Raw genomic sequence first — 24,030 nt, 5'->3', positions numbered from 1 at the left:
CGTTAAGGGGCTAAGGTTAATGGTTAAAGGCAAGGTCTTCTGGGGCGTCTGGGAGGCTCAGTCCGTTAAGCGTCAGACTCTTGATTTCAGTTCAGGTCATGATCTCACGGTTCCTGGGTTCAAGCCCCCGTATCGGGCCCCGTGCCGAGAGCGTGGCACCTGCTTGGGATTCTGTCTCCTTCTCTCTCTGCCCCTACCCCAGCTCGCTCTCTGTATCGTTCTCAAAATAAATAAAAATAAACTTAAAAAAAAAAAAAAAGACAAAGTCTTCTTGTCAGGCACTAAAGTAGCCAGTACTTAGTACGAAGTAGTACTTAGTGGCTAAAGAGATAAAATAACGGCTTTAGCTCTGGTTCTCTCGATGGAGACCTTACCACAGGCTCGATGCTCTGCTCAGTCCACGGTTGCAGTCTTCAGCCTGTGTGTGTATAAATGTGTACGTATGTACAGAAACCTTTGAGACTCCGTTTTACACATCATGACCCTTTCCTCTTAAATACCTTCATGTATATTTTCTAAGAAGCGGGGATGTTATTTTTCAGCACTCACAGCACTCAGCTTCGAAAAAGTCGGCCCTGGTACAACACTGTCTTCTAACGTACCGTTCACGCCCCAGTTTTGTCAACTGTCTCCACGATGTCCTTCGTAGCACACCTTTCCGCAGTTAAGGAGGATGCATTGAAGAAGCCGTAAGACATGATTTTCCGGTCTTTGAGGGGTCACCCCAAGCCCGGGGAGAAGCTTTCTTGCTGACGCCCTCCCAGAATCACCACCTCCTCATCTGAAATCACACCATTACAATGCCATGCGTCTTTGATCTCCTCCGAGAGGTAGTACATTCAGTCTTTTATGACGCTGACACTTTTCAATTTGTTCAGCGTTTATTTATTTATTTCCTTCCTTCCTTCCTTATCTTGAGAGACAGAGAGAGAGCATGTGCAGAGGAGGGGAAGTCACAGAATCGGAAGCAGGCTCCAGGCTCTGAGCTATCGGCACAGAGCCCGACGTGGGGCTCGAACTCACAAGCTATGAGATCATGACCTAAGCCAAAGTCGGACGCTTCACTGACCGAGCCGCCCAGGCACCCCTATTACCCGTTATCTTTTAAGAAAACATGGAGCGTTTATAAAAATAGAGCACATACGATTGCAAAAAAAATCCTAAGTTCCGCACGTTCGGTATCACATGCGGGCATACCTCGTTTCCTTGGGCTTCGCTTTACTGAGCTTCACAGATAATTGTGTTTCTTCAAATGCAAGGTTTCCGGCAACTGTGCATTAAGCAAGTCTGTTGGCACCATTTTTCCAACAGAATCTGCTCATTTCATGTCTCGCTGTCACCTTTTGGTAATTCTCACAGTATTTCAAACTTTTTCATTACTACTATATTTGCTGTAGTCATCTGTGGTCTGTGATTATGACCTGCAGAAAGCTTGGGTGATGTTTAGCATCTTTAGCAATACAGTATTTTTTGATAATTTTATTTTTTCATTTTTTTTTAGTGTTTATTTATCTGGGGGGTGGGAGCATGAGCAGGGAAGGGGTAGAGACAGAGAGGGACAGAAGTTCCAAAACGGGCTCCATGCTGAGAGCAGAGAGCCCGACGCAGGGCTCAAACTCACGAACCTGAGCCAAAGCTGGATGCTTAACCAACTGAGCCACCCAGGCGCCCCCGCAATAAAGTATTTCTTAATTAAGGTATATACATTTTTTTAGACATACAGTGTAACATAAACATAACTTTTATACGCACTGGGAAGCCAAAAAATTCATTTGACTCACTTTATCATGATATGTACTTTAGCGTGGTGGTCTGCAACCAAACCCACAATATTTATTAGGTATGCCTACAGATAATATTTTTTGACCATAGTGAAATAAAAGCAAATAACAAAGGAGTAGTCTGAGATTCTAAATACGCTAAATGGCATATTACTAAATTACCCGGGGCTAAAAATGAAACCATTAAGGGAATTAAGAAACACATCAAAAAATGACAATGATAATAGTAAATATCAAAGCTTTGTTGGACATCCCTAAGTCAGAATTTAGATGAAAACTTTTAACTTTAAATACATTTATATGGAGACTGGAAATGTTAAAAAGTAAGAAAGCTGGCTAGGCATTTCATTCAAGAAATCAGAAAAAGAACAACAGGGGGAAAAAGCCAAGGAATTTGAAAAGATGGTAAAAAGTAAAACAAAAGGCAGAAATCAATAAAAAATAGATTTCAAAAAAAAAAAATGAAGAATTAACAAAACTAAAAGCCGGTCCTTTGAAAGATTAATTAACTAGACAGAGCTCCCTAACAAGACTCATCAAGGGGGAAAAAAAAAATAAGAAAGGAAATATGTAAATAAAATACAGAAACAACCACTGGTATGACAGGCATTTTAAAATAATAAATTCCTAGATATAAATTCCAAAATTGACTTAATAAATTAAAAAAAGTTTAAAAGACCAAAAGTATTAATAAAATTGAAGCACCCCCAAAACTCTAGAACCCGGCCTGGGTGCAACTTTTCCTCTTTACTCATGGAAACGGCTCCCCTCATTCCTGAAGGGAAGTAATAATGTTATCAACCAGCAGAGGGCACAGGAATCTGCTGGGCTTTCGCAAGGCCCTGTTCTGTGCGCTGTGATAAGGCCAAGGATGAGCAATCAACTCTGGAGTCCTTTGGGGAACCGATATAAACAGTGAGAAAAAAGTGTCTCTCTCCTTCTGATATCAAATAACTCAGTGATAACCAAATAACCTGCAGCCGCAGCGGCTACCGGTGCCCCCACACTGTACAGGCTAAAGCAGGAAAGCTGGAAAAAGAGCCAAGAAAGAATTTTTTTAAAAAGAGAGACCAAGAAATGATACCCAACCTGGAAGCCCTGGATCCAGCCAAGCCTGAAGCCCTCCCCACCCCCTCAGAACTCTCATTCATGAGACCCAATATATATTGGTTTTGGGGGTGTTTTTTATTTTTTATTTTTTATTTTTTTGCTTTAAAATGTTTGTTGTCTGTCACTTCCAATCAAAAGAGAACAAATAAAAATGTGGGGAAGAGGGAAGGCGCTAGACTTTCGAGTTGAGTGGGCTTGGATCAGAATCCCAAGGGAAGCTCTCTCAGTCGCCTCATCTGAACAAAAGTGGTAAGATCTGTCTCCACTTCATAAAGTCATTGTGCAGAGCAAGTGAGATAATCTGCGGGAAGCACGCGGCTGCTTTTATTCCATGCCTCTCTCCCACCGGACGGAGGTCCCCTGGCAGCCAGAACCCTTGCAGGACTCATCCCCAGCCCAAGCTTGGCACCTGGTTCTCCACAGGTGTCGGGTGCCATTGTGCTAATTAAGGACACCTGCGGCTTCCGCGCCAGCTGCCGCCAGGCAACCACAGGCACTGACGCAACCACGGCCACATTTTGATATTAAAAATAAAATTCAGGGAACTGCCCGCAGAGGACAGTTAACTTGCAGCGTTGCTGTGTTTGCTCAAATTTCCTGGAAAAGCCTCCCATTGGTTAATGTAGGAGGGGAGGGGACCACCAAATGGTGAAGGCCACTGGCCCCCCTCTAACCATTAACCAGCGGGGAAGCTGGCAAACAAGATTTAGCGGTGGCGCCCCGCCGGCTTACTGTACACCTCCTGGGGCCCGGGACTAGGCCGGCGGTTGCAGCCTCAGCCCTTTGCAGACCGTGAGTAACACTGAACACCGTCCGTCCCTCCCACTCCTGCCCCGCCGCCACCAGAACGAAGCCAGGATTGCATCTTCTGTGATTTTTTTTTAACGGGCACTGAGCATTAGGGCAGCCAGCAGTGATACGAGGCTATAGGAGCAGTGACGCTGGGAGGCTTTGGCGGAGTCTGTGGGTCACCCATGCGGATGTGATTTCCCCTGGCCTCCAGGCTCGCAGGGGTTGACGCCGAGCTAAGAGTCATTCCCATCGATCCCTTGGCGAGGCTCCTAAGCCCGGCCGATAGCCCAAGACTGTGACAGCTGGGCTGGACGGGTGCGAGGCAGCGCCCCCTGCCGGGGGATGAGGGCAGGGACACCGGGCGTGCCGCAGGGTCGCACACGCCTGCCACCCCTGGTTCACCCGGGGCAGGGACACTGCAGATGGAACAGGACTGTGCGCGACACCACGTGTGCTGAGGGTTAAATGCAGAGGGCCCCAAGAGGGCACCTGGCCCACAGGGGCGTTTGTGAAAATAAAGAAGCGGTGGGTGTGTGCTTGGAGCATCACTGCAAACATGAGCGACAAGGGGGACAGACATGAAATGAAAGTCACCACGATTGTGGACACTGCATTGTGACGCGGCCGGGCACTTTTTGGAGAGCTATTTTACCCTCATCACTTAGCTTCCTGTAGAGAAGGGCAGAAGGGCTCAGCCCAGGCTCTGAGGCCAGGCTGCAGGGCTTAGAATCTCAGCTCTGAACAGGTTACTCTACCTCCCTGGGCCTCAATTCTCTCATCTGTAAAGTGGGCCCAGGACGACCCATTGAGTGAGGCCACATACGAAGGCACTAATAATAGCTGTGACTGGTATTCACGACAATCTCACAATCGCACGAGGTGGGTAGAGTTTTAATCCTTACCTTGGAGGATTAACCCAGGAGGGGATGAGGCCTGAAGTCCCAGAAACAACAGGAAGAGGAGGGAAGCAAGAACTCGTAACCGGGCTAAGCCAGCCCCGCTCCCGGCTGCGCCCCGCACCAGGTCCTTGCCCCGGAGGGCTCCAAGCGGGTGTGGAGGGGACGGGGCTAAGGCAGAGACTTCGCTGCAGTGTGATGGGGCCACAACAGCGAAGCATAGAGAGCAGGTCTCCTGGAGGAGGGCTGGGCTCTACGTGCCCAGGGACAAAAGGAGGTGAGCCAGGCAAGGCAGGGGAAGGATAGGCCTGCAGAGTGGAGCCACACGGGGCAGGACTGGGGCGGGTCCGTCTTTGTCCCTAGCTCCCAGGCCAGAGCCCTGCTCCACAAACAATGGAACTGTCCCCTGGCAGAGGGCTGAAGGTCTGGTATGTGCTGGAAGGATGGCCGCTGAGATACCCAGCAGTGCTGTGGCTCAGACTTCAAGGGACCAGATCTGAGGCTGAGGCAGGGCTGTCACCAGGCACAGAGTCATGACCACCCCCTTGGGCCACGTGATGGAGGACCAACCCCTCCTGGAAAGAGCCGGGAGCCACTCAGCAGGAGGATGGCCAATGGCTTGAATTTTGAAAAGTTGCCTCTGTCTGCAGAGGGGAGGGAGGGCTCCGCGGAACAGGGTCAAGGACACCAGGGAGGGGCGGCTGCTAATCCTGGAAGAGGTGACAGGCCCCAGACGTGGACTGTGCTCTGAGACTAGAACAAGGAAGCAAATACCAGCAAATCAGAAGGTCAAAGGCGGAAAGGCCAGTGGTGGGTATTATTACCAACTCTATAATTATACCGAGGAAACCGAGGCAGAGTTTAAACAGTCCACGCATGTCACCTGGTTCATAAATAGCAATGCTGGGCTCCTAATGCAGCGTGGCCTCCCACAAGACCAGGAAAATGAAAGCCAGGCAGCCGAGAAGGGAGGGGAGGGCAACAGGGCTGTTGTCAAAGCAGGAAAGGAAAGAAGCAGGGAGCACAGGGCAGGGAACTTCAGCGGGACTTGTCCCACCGCACGGAGGGGGACACGCAGGAGTGTGGAGGGGCCTGGAAGGGGGGTGGGGGTGGGAGTTGCATCTGTCGCTCACGAGGTGCTGGTTTTGGAGCATGCCAGGGCCTCGGGGTGTTCCAGAACAGACCAGTGGTCCCCAAATCAGAGTGCAGCACGTTCTCCTGGGGGTACTGTCTTCACTGTGGGCTCCCGGCCCCCTTCCAGAATGGTGGGTCCCCTAGGCGGGGCAGTGCAGGGGGTCCTGCTCCTTCTTCTTTACTGGGATACAGGTAGCTCCCTAAAGCACAGGGGAGCTGGGGACCAGCAGCCCTGCAGGTAGAACGTTCACTTACTGGTTTTGACCTTGGCTGCATTTTTTTTAATTGCTCTTACCAAACATCTTTGAATGGTCTGTATGTCTTTTTCTCCTTAATTTTCTTTTTTTTTTTTTTTTTTAGCATTTATTTATTATTTTTTGAGAGACAGAGAAACAGAGTGTGAACAGGGGAGGGGGAGAGGGAGAGAGGGAGACGCAGAATCCCCAGCAGGCTCCAGGCTCTGAACTGTCAGCACGGAGCCCGACGTGGGGCTCGAACTCACGAGCCGTGAGATCATGACCGGAGCCGAAGTCAGACGCTTAACCGACTGAGCCACCCAGGAGCGCCTTCTTTAAGTTTCTTATAGTGATAAAATATACAAAAGATTGATCTTTTAAATTATTTTTAAATGTACAGTTCAGTGGCATTATGTACCTCCGTACTGTTGTGCAGCCGTTCCCAGCATCCATATAACACTGTGAAATAAAAGAAAGAATATATATCGGTCCCTGCCCCCTGGTTGCTGACACCGGGCTCCTAAAATCCTTGTAATTTCCTAAGTGATAAGAGCGTCGGGAGCAACTCACGTTCTAATATTTGGTCTCTGCCCCTGGTTCCTGATGCAGAGTTCCTAAATCCCTTGGAACTTCCTGGGCGGTAGCAGTGTCTGTTGTTCTAATGAGGTGACTTTTGATAGGTGCCTGGATAGCTTCAGGATGGGGCTGGTCCAGGAAAGAGCAAGCCATGATCAGAAGCTTGGAATTTTCAGTCTCACCGCCCCACCCCCCCTTTCTCTGGGAAGAGGCGAGGGGTCGAAGATGGAGTGAATCATCCATCCTGCCTCTGTGATGACGCTTCCATAAAAATCCCATAGTTTGGGGGTCAGAGAGCTTCTGGATCGGTGAAGACATCTGTGTGCTGACCACGCCAGCTCCCCAGAGACAGGAGCTCCTGTGCTTGGGACCCTTCTGGACCTCGCCCTATAAATCTCTTTGTCTGGCTGTTGATTCATACTCCTTATTCTGTCCTTTATAATAAACTGGAAGTAAGTGTTTCCCTGAGTTCTGTGAGCCCGGTCTAGCAAATTATCAAACCCGGTGAAATGGTCATGGGAACCTTGATTTACAGCCAGTCAGAAGTACAGGGTGACGAGCTGGGACTTGTGATTGGCACCTGAAGTCAGGGGTGGGCAGTCTTGTGGGAACTGAGAGCCCTTAACCTGCAGGGGTGGATAGTGTCAGAATTGAGTTACACTGTAGGGCATCCAGCTGGTGGTGGAGAATTGCCCGGGGTGTGGAAAACCCTCATACTTGGCGTCAGAGGGAAGCGTGGCAGTCGGGCGAGAGGAAAGGAGAAACACAGGAGTGTTTTCTTTATACAACCACCTTTTATTTATCCTTTCACCCATTGATGGACATTTGGATTGTATCCATTTTTTGTTGTCGTTATTGTGAATAATGCCGTTGTGAACATCGGGGTGTACAAATATCTTCTCAAATCTCTGCTCCCAATTCTTTTGTGTATGTACTCAGAAGAATCGCTAGGTCATATGGTAACTCTGTGTTTAGTTTTTTGAGGCACTGCTGTTGTCTTTTCCACCTGCCTACACCATTTACCATCCCCACCAGCAAGGTACAAGGTCTCCAAGTCCTCCATAGCCAACACCTGTTTTCTGTTTGGCTGTTGCGTTCGGTTTAATTTTTGAAATAGCCACACTAATGGGTCTGAGTTGTATCTCATTGTGGTTTTGATTTGCATTTCCCCAATGACGTCAATGTGAGCATCTCTTCACGTGCCTGTTGGCCATCCGTATACCTTCTTTGAAGAGATGTGTGCTCAACATCTTGGCCCATTTTTTGAATTGGATTGTTTTTTTATTTTCTTGTACTTGAGTTTTTCTCTACTCTGGACATTCGTCGTTTATCGGATATGGTATTTGCAAATATTTTCCCCCATTTTGTGGGTTGCCTTTCTACTCTATTGAGTGAACAAGAATTTTTAAAGAATCCAGTATGTCAAATTTTTCTTTTGTTGCTTGTACCTTTAGTGTCATGTCCAAGAAATCATCACTAAATCCAGTGTCACGAAGTATTTTCTCTATGTTTTCTTCTGAGTTTTATTTCTCCCTTGCATTGAGGTCTTTGGTCCATTTTTGTATATGATATAAGATAAGGGTCCAGCTTCATTCTTTTGCATGTGGATAATCCAGTTCCCCCAGCATCATTTGTTGGAAAGACCGTCCTTTCTCCATTGAATGGTCTTGACACCCTCATCAAAAATTATTTGACTGTATATGCACGGGTTTATTTCTGGGTTCTCCATTCTATTCCATTTGGTCCCTATGTCTGCCTTCATGCCAATACAACCCTGTTTTGATTGTTGTCTTTTTATTTTGTTTTGTGTTTTTTTGTTTTGTTTTGTTACTTGAGAGAGAGCACGAGCAGGGGAGAGGGGCAGAGGGAGAGAGAGAGAATCCCAAGCAGACTCCACATTCAGCACAGAGCCCGACGTGGAGCTTGATCCCATGACTCTGGGATCCTAACCAGAGCCGAAATTGAGAGTCAGACACTCGAGTGAACCACCCAGGTGCCCCTGATTTCGCAGTTTTATATGAAATGTAAAAATCAGGAAGTATGAGATCTCCAACTCTGTTCTTCTTCCTCAAGACTATTTTTGGCTATTCAAGTTCCCTTGAGATTCTCTACGAATTCTTGTAAATCTAGAATGGATTTTCCTATTTCTGCAGATTGCATCATTGGGATTTTGATAAGGATTGCGTCTAATCAGATGTCTTAGGCTAATATTGACAACTTTAAGAATATGAAGTCCTCCAATCCATGAACACAGCATGTCTGTTCATTCATTTACCTCTTCTGCAGTTTCTTTCAGCCATGTTTTGCAGTTTTCATGCACAAGTCTTATACCTCCTTAGTTAACTCCTAAGTATTTTATTCTTCTTGATACTATTGTAAATGGAATTGTTTTGTTAATTTCCTTTCCAGCTTGTTCATTGTTAGTATATGGAAACAGAACTGATTAGTGTGTGTGTGTGTGTGTGTGTGTGTGTGTGTGTTGATTTTGTAGCCTGTCACTTTGCTGAATTTATTTATTGGTTCTAGCAGAGCTTTTGTAGAATCTTTAGTGTTTTCCACATGTTTCTGTGATGTTGATCAGGTTGCCTATGAGCAGAGATAATTTCACTTCTTCCTTTCCAATTTGGATGCCTTTCATTTCTTTTTCTTGCCTCATTTCTCTGGCTAGAGCAAGTAGAAAAGGCAAAAGCAGGCATCACGCCTCATTCCAAATCTTAGATGAAAAGTTTTCAATCTTTCACCATTACATTAGCTGTGGGCCTTTGATATATGTTTTTTTTTTTTTTTAATTTTATTGAAGTGCTTTCCTTTTAGTCCTAGTTTGTTAAAGGCTTTTATCTTGAAAGGCTGTGTGGAATAATGCCAAAGTTGATGCTTTTTCTGCATCAACTGAGATGATCGTGGTCTTTTTTTTTTCTTCATCCTGTTCATGTGCTATAGCACATTGGTTGGTTTTTACATGTGGAACCATCCTTGCACGCCAGAAATAAATCCCACTTGGTCATAGTGTGTAATCCTGTTAATGTACTGCTGAATTCTAGTTGCGAGGATTTTGCTGATGATTTTTACATCAATGCTCATAAGCAATATTTATCTGTAGTTTTCTTTCTTTATAGGTTCTCTGTCTGGATTTGGTATGGTTACCATGGAAATTACGTTTAACCCCCTAAAGTTATAACACTCTCACTTGAATTTATGCCAGCTTAATTTCAACAGCATACAAAAACCTTGTTCCTATGCAGCTCCATACCCCCATCCGTTCAGTTACTTAAGTCACAAATCACATCTTCATTCGTTGTGTATCCAGAAATATAGACTAATAATTGCTTTTCATGGATTTGTCTTTTAAATCATATCAAAAATAAAAAGTGGAGTTAGAAAGCAAAATGACAGGGGCGCCTGGGTGGCGCAGTCGGTTAAGCGTCTGACTTCAGCCAGGTCACGATCTCGCGGTCCGTGAATTCGAGCCCCGAGTCGGGCTCTGGGCTGATGGCTCAGAGCCTGGAGCCTGTTTCCGATTCTGTGTCTCCCTCTCTCTCTGCCCCTCCCCCGTTCATGCTCTGTCTCTCTCTGTCCCAAAAATAAATAAACATTGAAAAAAAAAAAAAAAAAGAAAGCAAAATGACAATAATACAAGTTTTTCTAATCGCTCATATATTTACCTTCACGAGAGATTTTATTTCTTCCTATAGATGGTATTTATTTATCCTTTCATTTCAACCAGAAGGGCTCCCTTCAGCATTTCTTACAGGTGAGGTCTAGTGGCAATGAACTCCCCCAGCTTTTGTTCAATCTGGGACTGTCTAGATTTCTCCCTCATTGTTAAGGGATGGTTTTACCCAGGCACCTGGGTGGCTCAGTCGGTTAAGCATTTGACTTCGGCTCAGGTCATGATCTCACCGTTCCCAAGTTCGAGCCCCGCATCGGGCTCTGCGCTGATAGCTTAGAGCCTGGAGCCTGTTTCAGATTCTCTCTGTCTCTGCCCCTGCCCCACTCATGCTCTATCTCTCAAAAATAAATAAACATTAAAAAAAATTTTTTTGAAAGGGTTGTTTTGCCAGGTACAGGATTCTTAGTTGATAGTTTTCTTCTTTCAGTTCTTTGAATGTATCACTTGGTCAGATATTTAACCTTCCTGGGCCTCCCTTTCTGCCTACGTCAAATCATAATAATAATACCTACTTGATTTGTTTGTCAGTGAGGATTAAATGAGAAATATAGGCAAAACACAGTGTTGGGCGCCTGGTAGGTACTTGATAAATCATAGCAGGTATAATCATACTTTCAGATGAGGAAGTTGAGGCCCAGAGTCCTGACTTGCCCCAGGTCACACAGCCAATGGGGAGGAAGGAACTGAGGCTTGAATGGGGCCTTCCATGGGGTCTTCTGCCCACCTTTTCACCATGCCCCACTGCCTTGGAGGCCCCACATTGTCTAATGAGCGTTCCTGATTTGGCAGGGCTGGACCATCCTGGACAATGCTGCTTTCCCTGTGCACCTGTTTCCTCTGGCTATCCACCAGTGACCTCCGGACCGTCCAGGCTAAGGACCCCGACACCGATGTGAGCACAAGGAGCCCTCACCGAGACTTGGCTCCAAACAATGTTGACTTCGCCTTTACCATGTATAGGCATCTAGCGGCTTCAGCTCCTGGCGAGAATGTCTTCATCTCTCCCATGAGCATCTCCATGGCCTTAGCTATGTTGTCCCTGGGCGCCCGTGGCTACACACGGGCCCAGCTTCTCCAGGGCCTGGGCTTCAACCTCACCAAGACGTCCGAAGCGGAGATCCACCGGGGTTTTCAGCACCTCCACCGGTTCCACAAGGAGTCAGACGCCACACTGGAGATGGCTATGGGTAACGCCTTGTTCCTTGACCGCAGCCTGGAGCTGCTGGAGTCGTTCTCAGCAGACAGCAAGCACTACTACGGGTTGGAGATCTTGGCTACAGATTTCGAGGACTGGGCTGGAGCCAGCAGACAAATCAATGAGTACATCGAAAATAAGACCCACGGGAACATTGTGAACTTGTTATCGAAGCTGGATAGTTCAGCCACGCTCATCCTGGTCAACTATATCTTCTTCAAAGGTACCCCCCCCCCGGCCCCACCCATCCCATTGCCAAGAACAGTGAGAGCCATCAAAACCCAGGGTGCATTCTTGGGCAAAATCTTGGATTTTACAAAGCACATTTTCATCTGTGAATCTCTGTCTTCACCACAGTCCTCTTAGGAAAGTAGAATGATACTATCTTACAAATGTTCAAAACGACACCTAGAAGAATTGAGCCACTCACCCAAGCTCTGGTAGGTTCATTCAAGGCCCAAACACGTAATGGTGAACAGTCTGACCGCCCCGTGGTCTACGTATATTGTCTGAGTGCTGGCCAGGAGTCAGGCACTGGGCCAGGGGCTGGAAGCCCAGCCAGACACAGCCCTTGACCCCCAGAAACTCCCCCCAGATGGCCCCCAGGCTACACACACCCCCAGAATTCACAGCCAGCTCTGACCAAGTGCCATCTCCACCAAACTCCAGCCCTTCCTCCCCAGTTTGGAGCAGGGTGTTCCAAAGTTCTCGTTCATAGAAGTCACCATGGGGACTTGTTAAAATTATAGATTCCAGAGCCCACGCTAGACGTACTGAAGCAAAACTGCTGGGAGAAAGTCCCAGAAGTTTGCATTTTTAACAAGGCCCCCTCCCCCAATCGTATTTATGATCAGATAATTTGGGGATACATTATTCTTTTTTTAAATTTTTTTAATGTTTATTTATTTTTGAGAGAGAGAGAGAGGGAGAGAGACAGAGAGAGAGTGTGTGTGTGAGAGTGGGGGAAGGGCAGAGAGAGAGGGAGACACAGAACCTGAAGCAGGCTCCAGGCTCTGAGCCGTCAGCACAGAGCCTGACGCGGGGCTCAAACTCGTGAACTGCGAGATCATGACCTGAGCCGAAGTCGGACCCTTAACCGACTGAGCCGCCCAGGCGCCCCAAGGGATACCTTATCCTTGAGAATAAAATCTACAATCCTTAGTCTACGGCAGTGGTTCTTAACCCAGGGTAATCTCCGCCTCCTCCTTCCACCCTCAGGGACGCTTGGCAGTGTCTGGAGACATTTTGGGTTGTCACAACTGCGGGTACAGTGGGGTGTGCTCCTGGCATCTAGTAAGTAGAGGCCAGAGAGGCCGCTAAGCCTCCTACAATGCACAGGACAGCCCCCACAATGATATCTGCCCCAGAGTGGCTATCATCCCAAGGCTGAGGACCCTGGCCTAGAGACATCTGCTTCTCTGTCCTCTCCAGCCTCACATCTCAACGTTTTCCCTCTTCCAACTTCCCAACACACAGCACGCTCACACACACACACACACACACAGCGTGCACGTGAGCGCACGCGCACACACCTGTACACACACACGTGTGCACACAGAGCAATTACACGCGCAGGCACACCTTAACACACACAGCACACAGCACGCCCACGCCCACATGCACACGTGCACAGTGTCCAACCACACCGAGTTCCTTCCGGTCCGGGAGCACGCCTGTCCTCATGGAAGCCTGAATTAGTTTCCTATGGCTGCTCTAACAAACCACCACAAACACGGTGGCGTAAAACAACGTGGATTTATTATCTTAACAATGCTGGAGGTCAGAAGTCCAAAATGGGTCACGCGGTGGTTAAAGTGTTGGCAAGACTACGTTCCTTCCGGAGGCTCCACGGAAGAATCGCTTCCTTGCCCTTCCCAGCTTCTAGAAGCCACCTGCGTTCCTTGGCTGCTGGGCCCTTCGTTTGCTCTTAAAGCCCGTTAGCACATGACCATGACCTCTCCTCTGCCCCTGCCCCTCCCACCACCCTCTTCCACTCTTAAGCAAACCCTTGTGATGATACTCGGCCCACCTGGATAATCCAGAATGATCTCCTCCTCTCTACATCGCCGGATTGGCAACCTTAATGTCCTCTCGCCATGTAACATAACAGATTCACGGGTTCCATGAATTAGGATGTGGGCATATTTGGGCGGCCATTCTGCCTGCCGCAAAACCCATACTCTTTCTGTCCCCTGAGCCGTCCCCCAACCTGCCTGCGCCAAAAACTTCTTCCCACTCATCAAATCTTGGCTCAAAAGTTACCTCCTCCATGAAGCCTTCCCTGATTCCCTCAGGCAAATCCTTGCTTCTCGTGAGCACCCCCTACGGTCTTCCCACACCTCATTTTTAACAAACATCTTGTTAGACCTTGTAAGCCTGCGCTCAGGTGGTTCGGTCTCAGTTAACCAGTCATGTTTGAAGAAATGCAAGTGAAACGGGGGGGAAAAGGTAATAACCACATTTAATATGTATCTCTCAACAACCTCAAAGCTCATCCAGATCATAGTCTCCAGAAAGAATCCTCACTTGCCCTTTTCTCTTCTCTCCAACTCCTACTCGGTGCCCCCCGTTAGCCAACCGCACCCCCCCCCCAGCTCTATGCTACCTGGACAGACTTACCGTCATGTCAAGCCCCCCTCCTTCTGTCTTCCGTCCTCTGCACCGGCCTGGAGGCCCACCTGGCAACGGTGTCCCTCCCGGGAGGATGTGAGGCTGACCCGGCCAAGGTAGCAATTTTTTCCCTCCACTTTTACTGAGACATAATTAGTTTATAACATTGCCTGCGTTCAAGACCTACAGCGTGATGACTTGATATACGCGCAAACTGCAAAATGACCCCCAAGATAAGGCGAGCTGACACCCACATCCCCTCACGTGGAAGGAGTTCTAGGTTTTTAGATTCTACATACATGTGAGATCATACAGTATTTGTCTTCCTGTGTCCGACTCATTTCACTTAGGATAATGCCTTCAAGATTCATCCATATGATCACAAATGGCAGGTTTTCCTTCTTTTTTCTGTAGCTGAATAATATCCCTGTGTGTGTGTGTGTGTGTGTGTGTGTGCGCGCACGCGTTTTCTTTACCCATCCATCCATCCATCAGTGGACACCTAAGTTGCTTCCGCATCTTGGTTATTGTCAATAATGCTGTGACGGACATAGGAGTACAGATAATGTCTTTATCTCTTTGAGACGGTGAGTGAATTTCCTTCTGATGTATTCCCAGGAGTGGGATTGTTGGATCATATGGAATTTCCGTTTTTAACTTTTTGAGGAACCTCCCTACCGTTTTCCACGTAAAATCGGCTGCACCGATCTGCGTTCCCGCCCGCAGGGCAAGAGGGCTCCTTCTTCTCCACATCCTCACCAACCCTTGTTCTCTCTCGTCTTTTTGCCACTAGCCACACGCACGGGTGGGAGGTGATAGCTCATGTGGCTTTGATTGGATTTCCCTGGCGATGAGGGATGTTGAGCCCCTTTCCATGTACCTGTTGGCCATTCGTACATCTTCTGTGGGAAAATACCTATTCAAGGCCTCCGCTCATTTTTTGGTTGAATTATTTGCTTTCTGCTATCAAAGTATATGAGCTCCTTATATATTGGGGATAGTAGCCCCTTATCCAATATGCAGTCTGCAAATGTTTTCTTCCATTCTGTAGGCCGCCTTTCGTTGTGTTGATTGTATCTTTGGCTGTGAAGAAGCTTTTTAGTTTGAGGTGTCCCTCTTGTTTATTTCTCCTTTTGTTGTTTGCGATTCTGGAGTCATATCCAAAAAGTCAGCACCAAAATCAATTTCAGGGAGCTTCTTTTTCCCTATGTTTTCTAGCCTTATGGTTTCAGATTTTTTTTACGTTTATTTATGTATTTTGAGACGGAGGGGGCAGAGAGAGGAGAGAGAGAGAATCCCAAGCAGGCTCTGCACCGTCAGCACGGAGCCTGACGCGGGGCTCAAACTCACGAACTGCGCGATCATAACCTGAGCCGAAGTCAAGAGTCGGATGCTTAACTGACTGAGCCACCCAGGCGCCCTATGGTTTCCGATCTTTAATTCACTTGGAGTTAACTTTTGCATGTGGTGTAGGATGTGGGTCCAGCTTCATTTTTTTGCATGAATACCCAGTTTTCCTAGCACCAGGTATTGAAGAGACTATCGTCAAATATTAGTTGGCCCTTCAGGGTCTTTGGTGTTTCCATTCGTGTTCTTTACACTCAATCGCGGGAGGGTCAAGGACTCTGGGAATGTTTGCCCAGAAAGGTTTCTGAGTGCTCCCCCAAACTCCACAGGCCATCTCTCCCACAGACTGTATGCTCCTGCCTGGTACCCTTGTCTCTTTGGAGGCCCCAGTGCCTTTGCACAGTGCTTGGCACATGGCAGGAGCTCAATAGTGGTTGCAAAGAGATTCTGGCAGCACTTCCTTGGAAGCAGAGTGTAGTAAACCCAGGTATGGGGGAAGGGGTGCTCCGGGGCCTGCGAGGGGGCTTGTGGGACAGCCGTCATTTGGTGACGTCATTTGGTGACGTCATCTGGCATTTTCTCAATGTTCTCACGACCACAGTGGGACTGAGCTGATGGAAAAGAGTAGTTCCTGGTGATAAAATCCGAACGGCTTTGGAAATAGAAATCTGAATGCGAGAGCCGACAGGGGCGTGTGCTGCTTTGTTGTACACAGATTTTCCGGAACACAGCCAAACTAAGTGGCAAGCCCCTGTTTAAGCTGGGGCTACCCTAATATGTTTCCAGAAGGCCGGCATAATAACTAGCAATGAGCAGTGGCATAGCTATCGTCACTAAACTTAGGGCAGGCAAAGTGTCCCTGGCATGTTCCTTACTTGGTGGACTCTCTCGACAGCTTTTTTTCTTTTTTGTGAGAACATTAAAAATATCATTAGAAGGTTTTCCGCAGGAATCATCCTTGCTCTCCCCAGTTCGCCCCCATAAATTCTTAAGTTTCCCGACCCCGAGTTCTCACGGCCCAAGAATTTTCAAGGAAAAAAAAAATCCCCTAAAGTAGAGGTCGGGCCCCATTCTGTATTTTGTTTTGTGCCCAAGGAAAAACCTAACCCTGAAAAAATTCACTGTTTTTTTTTTTTTTTTTTTTTTGCTGGAAGTCGGACAGGTAAGTGAACTAAGTGACCACTTAGTAAGTGAACCACTGCCTTCAGTCCAGGGGGTCCCAGGCCTCCTCTGGAGGATGGTTTGAAAGCCCTCAAATGATCCCGCTTGCTGTGAGACAGCCAGGCTGTGACGTCACACTCAGGCACCAGGGAGGGGGCGGGGCATAGGCTCCAGGCCCCGCATCCACCCGGCCCTTTCCCCGCCTCTGCCCACCTCTCCCTACTGCCTCCCGTAAGAGCCCTTCACGGAGAGGTTGAGGCTGAACAGAACAAGAGTTCTGGCCTTGTGGTCCACAGATCCCGCAGGCGGCGGGATGGAGAGAGGCCTGCCTGGACCTCTGCTCTGGCCGCCACCTCCAGGCAGCCTCAGTTGGGACACAGAGACCTCACAAGGGCGCCGGGGCTTTCAGGCCGAAGGCATCCAAGACACCGGGGACCCCGAGGATGCAGGGTCCCCAGTCATCTCCAGGCCTGGAGAGTCTAAACCTAAGGCACCGGAGGCCCTGGCGAGATCTGCCCACGTCTTTAAATACCCAGAGTTCTGTCACCTGTGAGAGGACTCACGGTTGCCTGGAATGAGCCCAGAAGGGTCGAAGGGGCTCAGCAGACAGGCCTCGCGATCAGGCGGGCTTTGGCTCTCGGAGCAATTTTCTTCCCGTTAAGAGCTGACCCAGTGGTGGAGAGTCTGGTCCGTGAAGGTAGTGAGCTCCCCATCACGAGGCAGGCAGAGAGGCTGCGGGATGCCGTCCAGAACATGGCAGAGGGCCTCGAGTCCAGCCGCTGGTGTGAGCCTGTGACCTCAAGGGCATCTTATCCTGACTTTGCCCGCAGGAAATGGGGTGTGGCCCTCGGGGGAGTGGGCACGGTCCACGGGGGGCCAGGGTGCCTGCTGGGCTTCTGTGGCTGATGTCAAGGCGCGGGGATGGGACGGGCAGTCCGTTGCTCCAAACCTCCCCCACTCCTGACCTCGACTTCGCAGCCCGAGTTCCCTTCGACACGATTTCAGAGCCCTCCAATCCGGGATCCACTCCGGGCTCGGGTGGGAGGCAAAATCTGGTTTCCTGAATCCGACCCCCAAATCCAAGGGCCAGCATTCTCCTCTGTCTCCCTCCTCCTGTTTTTAGCAGCTCAGGAACAGAGCGAACCCTCAGTCCGTGCCAAGAGGTGGAGAACACAACAGGCTCAAAAGTGCCGGGGATTTCGTACCTTACCGGGAACCTCCCGCCTCCCTGGTGGGGGCCGCCACCCGGCCTAGAGCTCTCTCGTGCCACCCACTCTCACGGGCCTGTCTCCTGCCCTCCCCCTCCCTCCTCTCCCAGGCACGTGGGCACAGCCCTTCGACCCGGAAAGCACCAGGGAGGAGAACTTCTATGTGAACGAGAGCACCGTGGTGACCGTGCCCACGATGTTCCAGTCGAGCCCCATCAAGTACCTGAAAGACCGGGTGCTCCCCTGCCAGCTGGTACAGCTGGACTACACGGGCAACAGGACCGTCTTCTTCATCCTCCCAGACGAGGGGAAGATGGACACAGTCATCGCCGCGCTGAGCAGGGACACCATTCAGAGGTGGTCTGAGTCGCTGACCATCAGGTAAGCCCTTGCCCTCCCCCTGGACCCGCCCCCCCCGGGGCTCATCGCTTTCCGGTCCGCCGGGTCCCCAACGGCCTGAGGTTCTCTGACCGAGAGGTCACACCTGTTCATCCACCTGTCGGTTGACACTGAGATACGTTGGGGCGGTCCACAGACTGAGGTGCCCCGTCCCTGGGAGGCTACCAGCTACCTTCCGCGTGATCACGTTTTTGCACCGTTGGCTTAAACTGTGCTCACCAACTCCCCCCGGCCCCTCGCTTACCCGTTGTTATTATCTTGCTTCCCTGAAATCAAGCACGGTTACCACTCCTGAGAGACCCCATAAAAAATACACCAAAATGACCGTTTCCTTCATCCCGGAGCCAACACGTGGCTCAGTCGGTGAAGTGTCCGACTTCAGCTCAGGTCATGATCTCAGTTCGTGAGTTCGAGCCCCACATCGGGCTCTGTGCTGACAGCTTGGGGCCTGGAACCTGCTTTGGATTCCGTGTCTCCCTCTCTCTCTCTGCCCCTCCCCAGCTCTCTGGCTCTCTCTCTCTCTCTCTCTCTCAAAAATCAATAAATATTTAAAAAATTAAAAAAAAAAAAAGAAAGTAAGGACCTAGGTAGGTAATAAAGGAGTAAGGGAAAAGGGGTGACGGGTGTATATGCCCACGGGCCAGTGGGGAGGGGGGAGGGACAACCAGCCAACGCGTGCCCAACCTGAGGCCCACGCAAGGGGTGCACACTCAGGGAGGGTTGACTGAGCATGGGAGCTGGGAATGAATGATGCATGATGAATGAATGAATGAATGAATGAACGAACAAACTCATTTCCCGCCCCCCCCCCCCAAGGCACCTCTGAGTTAGACGGCAATCAAAATTATGGTCAAGCATGTGTGTAGCCCCAGCCCTCACCTTGGAGGAGGGGATAGATGTTCTTGAACGTGATCCTCACTCTCGTGAGATTTCAGTTGTGTCTGTGTGCAAGCAATCCGAGCAGCACCATCAGCGTGGGCCCTGGCGGTGCGTGGGGCGGTGCAGACCGTAAGGGCAAAGGGGACGCAGGGGAGGAAGGGGACACTGGGGTCTGGAGTAGTCAGGAAGGCTTCCAGAACAGATGCCATTTCTTTCCTTTCCTTTTCTTTCCTTTTTTTCTTTCTTTCTTTCTTTCTTTCTCTTCCTTCCTTCCTTCCTTTCTTTTCTTTCGCTCTCTTTCTTCCTTTCTCCTTTCTTTCTTCCTTTATTTCTTTCTTTCCTTCTTCTTTCTTTCTTTCTTCCTTCCTTTCTTTCTTTCTTTCTTCCTTCCTTTCTTTCTTTCTTTCTTTCTTTCCTTCTTCTTTCTTTCTCTTTCTTCCTCCTTTCTTCCTCCTTTCTTTCTTTCCATCTTTTCTTTCTTTCTCTTTCTTCCTTCTTGCCATTTCTTTCTTTTCTTCCTTCCCTTCTCCTTCCTTCCTTTCTTTCTTTTCTTTCTCTCTTTCAATACACATAGCTTTAAAAAAATTTTTTTTTAATGTTTATTTTTTTGAGAGAGAGAGACAGACAGACAGAATGTGAGCAGGGGAGGGGCAGAGAGCGGAAAACAGAATTTGAAGCAGGCTCCAGGCTCTGAGCTGTCAGCACAGAGCCCGATGCAGGGCTCAAACTCACAAACTGAACCGTAGGATCATGACCTGAGCCGAAGTCACTCGCTTAACCAACTGAGACACCCAGGCGCCCCTCTTTCAATACACACAAATGGAAGCAGCAGCTTAGACCATGTACTAGGCTAAGCAGAAAGGATAGAAGGTGGATAGGACAAAAGATGGACTTCAGAGACATGCATTCGAGAGCAGAAACACAGATTCTGCTGGAATTAATACTGTACAATGACGTCGGTTCTGTCCTCGCAGGACCAGAAAGGAGCTAAGTAAATGTTCGATGCTGAGGGAAGGGAGGATTGCTTGGCTGCCCCAGGGGACCACAGAAAGGGCTGCGGAGGGAATTGCTTTCCACTTGAACTGTGTGTTAAGCCCGAGGGCAAGTTCAGCCAGCGGAAGGGCCACCCAGAGCATGCAGGGGACAGGAAATGGCACAAACCCCGGCCAGGAGGCCGTGTCCCGGGGCACCCACAGGGCCAGGCAGCAACAGCAGCAAAAACTGAGACAAATTCTAGTTGAATGAAATTTGTAATCCAAGAGCTTCGCCGGCAGAAAATCCAGAAAGAAGTTCTGCTACGTTAATACACGTGCGGGGTTTGGGTTTTATGGTTTCAAGTTTTTATTTCGAGTCGTAGCCTCAGAGAGCTGCTCAGGGCCGGGGCTTCTGGAGAGTTTAGTCCTATTCTGCGAGTGGACGTGGACGCCTGGGGTCTGACCTCACTCCAGCCGGGAAGAGCCGTGTGGTCAGCTCCGTGGTTCCCGGAGATGCCCTAGCGCTACGTGGGGCCCCAGAGGTGTCCTTAGTCCTGGACCCCTCGCACCTGACCTTTCGCATGGCCACGGCGGGGGGGGGGGGGGGGGGGGGGGAGTGGGGTGAGTATGTGCGACCGTGAGCCTGTGCTTGGGCAACGTGAGGGATCCCTCGCTGCCTCCTCGCCCTTTCATTTGCCCCACCCCCACCCTTCCAAGGGAGCCCGGAATTCAGGAACGGCGGCCCCAGGGGGTGGTTGTGCACCGTGGATCAAGCAAATTCTGGCTCCTTTTCTGTTGAAAATGAGAAGGATAATCTTTCTCTTTACACCAAAAATAAGCTCTTCACTAAAACACTTCAGCTTAAAAAACATTAATCAAAAACACATACTATTTTCTTCTAGATTTTTTTTTTTTTTTAAACAAACATCCAAGGCAGAATTTTGATTGGGCAGGAATTCTCTACTCCATCCACATGACACTCTGCTAGTCCTAGAAGTCAGACCCTAGGGGTCCTCACCTCCAGGCTTGTGTCACCCACTCTCCCACCTCACCCCTCCAATGATCAGCTCCCCCTTCCCTGGAGCAGCACCCCTCAGGGTCCAGCTGTCTCCTACCTCCTAGGGAAGGCTCATTGCCCCCACACACAGCTCGTGAGAGCCCTCTCTCCATCTCTCTTCCTTGTCCCTCCTTCCCTCTCCCTCTTCCCTCCCCTTCCTCCCTCCCCCCTCCCTCTTTCCTCTGCCCTCCTCCCTCCCTGTCTCTTTACTCTCCCTCCCTCCCTGCCCCTCCTTCCTCCCTCCCCCCTTTCCCCCTTCCTCTGCCCTCCTCCTCTCTCTCTCTCTCTCTCTCCCCCTCCTTCCCTCTCCCTCTTCCCATGAGGCAATGGGACTTTGAGGCAACTAGTCCTGACCTCTTCACAATTCTGCTGCTTCCCAGTGGTGTGACTTTGGGGAAATTCTTCAGCTTCTCTTGAGTTCTCTCCATCTGGAAACTGAAGATGTTGGCTCCAACTCCTTGAGGTTGCATGAGTGTGTGTGTGTGTGTGTGTGTGTGTGTGCACACACACACACGCATTGGATGCGAATACAGAAGCTAGAAGACATCCACCAGGTTGATTCCCCCCTAGGAGAGAAGTGCCCTCACGGCCCTGCCCCTGCGCTGTCTTGGTCTTTAAATGAGGACAAGCAAGGACTTGGCTAAAGCTGCACAGCATTAGTGGCAATGCTGGGGCCAGGACCGTGCTCCCAGGGTGCTCCCCCCACCCCTCCCTTTCTGCAGGGGGTGCCTGGGGGACCACAAGGACTTCTTCAGGGACCCTCTTCTTCAATGTCCAGCTGTACCACAGGTGGAATCCACTCAGAGAAAGAGCCGAGAAGAAAAGATGGAGCAATTCAGAGGCCCAGAGAGGAAGCTCATGCGTGTGATGGCGAAAGAGACAAAGCCTGCCTCTTGTTCTGTCCCTTCTCTTTTTCCCCAAAAGTGTGTCCGGCTGGGAGGCAGGGTCCGGAGGGGTCACAGAGGAAACGGAAGTCGCCTGGGAGGGGAAGTCTAACCCCATCTGCTTACCCCCTGCCCCCCGAGCAGCCAGGTGGACCTACACATCCCAAAGGTGTCCATCTCTGGAGCCTACGACCTCAGGGCCATCCTGAGGGACATGGGCATCGCAGACTTGGTCAACAACGGGGCGGATTTCTCCGGCATCACCCGAGAGGCCCAGCTGAAGGCGTCGAAGGTAAATGTCCCTAGAGCCGGTCTCCCTAGAGCCCCCCAAATTCACGGTACAAATAATAATAAGCAACACGGAGCCCATTCACGAACGGGTCTCTGAGCCCCAGCTTGAGAGAAGGCGTGTGCCCCTTCCGCCGGGCCACACAGAGGGGGACAGGGTGGGAAACCAAGCCATCATGGCAGGACTGGGGGCGGCCGGTACCAAGAAGGGACCAGGGAAATGGGAAACGTCTGAGTGAAATCACATCGGCCCGTCTACCCGTTACACTCATGACCCTTCATCCGTCAGCTCTGTGTTCTGCTGGTCACTCCAGAACATAAGTATTGAACACCCACTCTGTGCCCCAAACTTCTAGACGCTGGGTATGCCTGCGCTATTCTGATGGAGCCCTTCCCCCACGGGACCTCACAGTCCTGTGGGTGACAAAGCCAGACAGGGGACAGGACAGAGCTCCAGAGGCAGCAGCCCCTCCCTCCAGCACACAGTATGTGCTGGATAAAACGCATACCGTGAAGGATTGAGTCAGCCAGCCCTGACCTGAGCCAATCTCTCGGGGGAGGAGCCTCTCTGTCTCGAGCAAGGTAGATGACCCCCGCCCACCCCCCCACGGCCACCGAGCTCGTGGATAATGGCGTGACATTTGGCCCAGGGTCTCTTCCACTCGAAACCTCATTTCCCAGGACAAACCCCAGGGTTTCCCTGGCCCCGCTCGGCTTCCTCCTAGCTACGTGTGCCTATTTACGGAGCTTCTCAGAGCCTCCGGTTCCTCGGTTCCTTGCTGTCCAGCCGCTGAGAGGCACTGTCCCCTCGGATGTTGTTTATTAGTCAGTTCTGACCCACCCAAGGCTCCTGATGTGAGCCACTCCAGCATTTTGCTGACTTCAGAAATTCTCCCTAATTTTGATCACAACGAGAGACCGTTCAATGGTCCCTTTTCCACCCTGGGCAGGCCCAAGCACTCTGCATAAATTGGACCCTAGTATGTGACTAGTGGGGTGGAGGAGGGAGGTCCCCCTTTGCCCAGGACCCCGGAAGGAGTGCCTGATGTGGACACCGAAGTCCAGTTAGTACCGTGAGCCCCCTAAACTTCCCGCGGCCGGCTCCACCTGCCCACTCTCTAGGGAAGAAGCCTAGGTGCCAGCTGGGTTCCGGAGGTGGACAGACGTTGGCCCTAATCCTGGGGCCGCCACTTAGGGAGCCAGCAAGCGACCCTCTCTGAGCCTCAGCTTTGCCACCACAAACCGAGGGTGGGAGGGCTCAAAGCGAGGTGTGGAAAGCCCCCAACACACAGCAGGTGCTCAACCCCCACCTTCCACCCCCCCTCCCCGACAGGTGGTCCATAAGGCTATGCTGCAGCTGAGTGAGAGCGGCCTGGAGGCGGCTGCCCCCTCCGGGCTCACGCCGAACGCGGCGTCCAAGCCCCTTGCCGTCCACATCAACCGGCCCTTCATTGTCATGATCTTCGACCACTTCACGTGGAGCAGCCTTTTCCTGGGCAGGGTTATGAATCCGACCTAACGGGGCGTCCCCCGGGGAGTCCCAGCACTGGCCGACTCTGCGCATCAGGGACCCCACAGACACGCTCTGGGCAGGGGGAGGGCCCCCCAGTCTTCTCCAGGCTCTTCTGTAGTGGGGCAGGTGACAAACTGGGATTGACCGTAACGAAACATTGTGCCACTGTACTTTCCTGGCTTTGATCACTGTGCTCTGGTTATGCAACACATGGAAGCTGGGTGAAGGGCATATGAAAACACTACTGTTTTTGTAAATTTGTGTAAGTTTGACATTATTTCTAAAAAAGAAGAAATCATGCAGGCCAAAACACAACAGAA

General features: G+C 50.1%; 1 protein-coding gene across 1 annotated transcript; it reads left to right on the top strand.

Moving 5' to 3' along the window:
• The first annotated feature begins 3,577 nt into the window (after nucleotides 1-3,577).
• Nucleotides 3,578-23,954, top strand: SERPINA6 (serpin family A member 6). Its single transcript, XM_045451951.1, has 5 exons — nucleotides 3,578-3,682; nucleotides 10,985-11,613; nucleotides 17,827-18,097; nucleotides 22,054-22,201; nucleotides 23,531-23,954. Exons 2-5 carry the CDS (start codon nucleotides 11,004-11,006, stop codon nucleotides 23,714-23,716), a joined length of 1,215 nt encoding a protein of 404 aa, XP_045307907.1. The 5' UTR covers nucleotides 3,578-3,682; nucleotides 10,985-11,003; the 3' UTR covers nucleotides 23,717-23,954.
• The last annotated feature ends 76 nt before the right edge of the window (nucleotides 23,955-24,030 follow it).

This window comes from Leopardus geoffroyi, chromosome B3 (genome assembly GCF_018350155.1).
Source record: "Leopardus geoffroyi isolate Oge1 chromosome B3, O.geoffroyi_Oge1_pat1.0, whole genome shotgun sequence".
In the NCBI taxonomy this organism is placed as follows: domain Eukaryota; kingdom Metazoa; phylum Chordata; class Mammalia; order Carnivora; family Felidae; genus Leopardus; species Leopardus geoffroyi.
The sequence above is the reverse complement of the archived record's forward strand: the minus strand, read 5'-3'. Positions and strand labels throughout refer to the sequence as shown.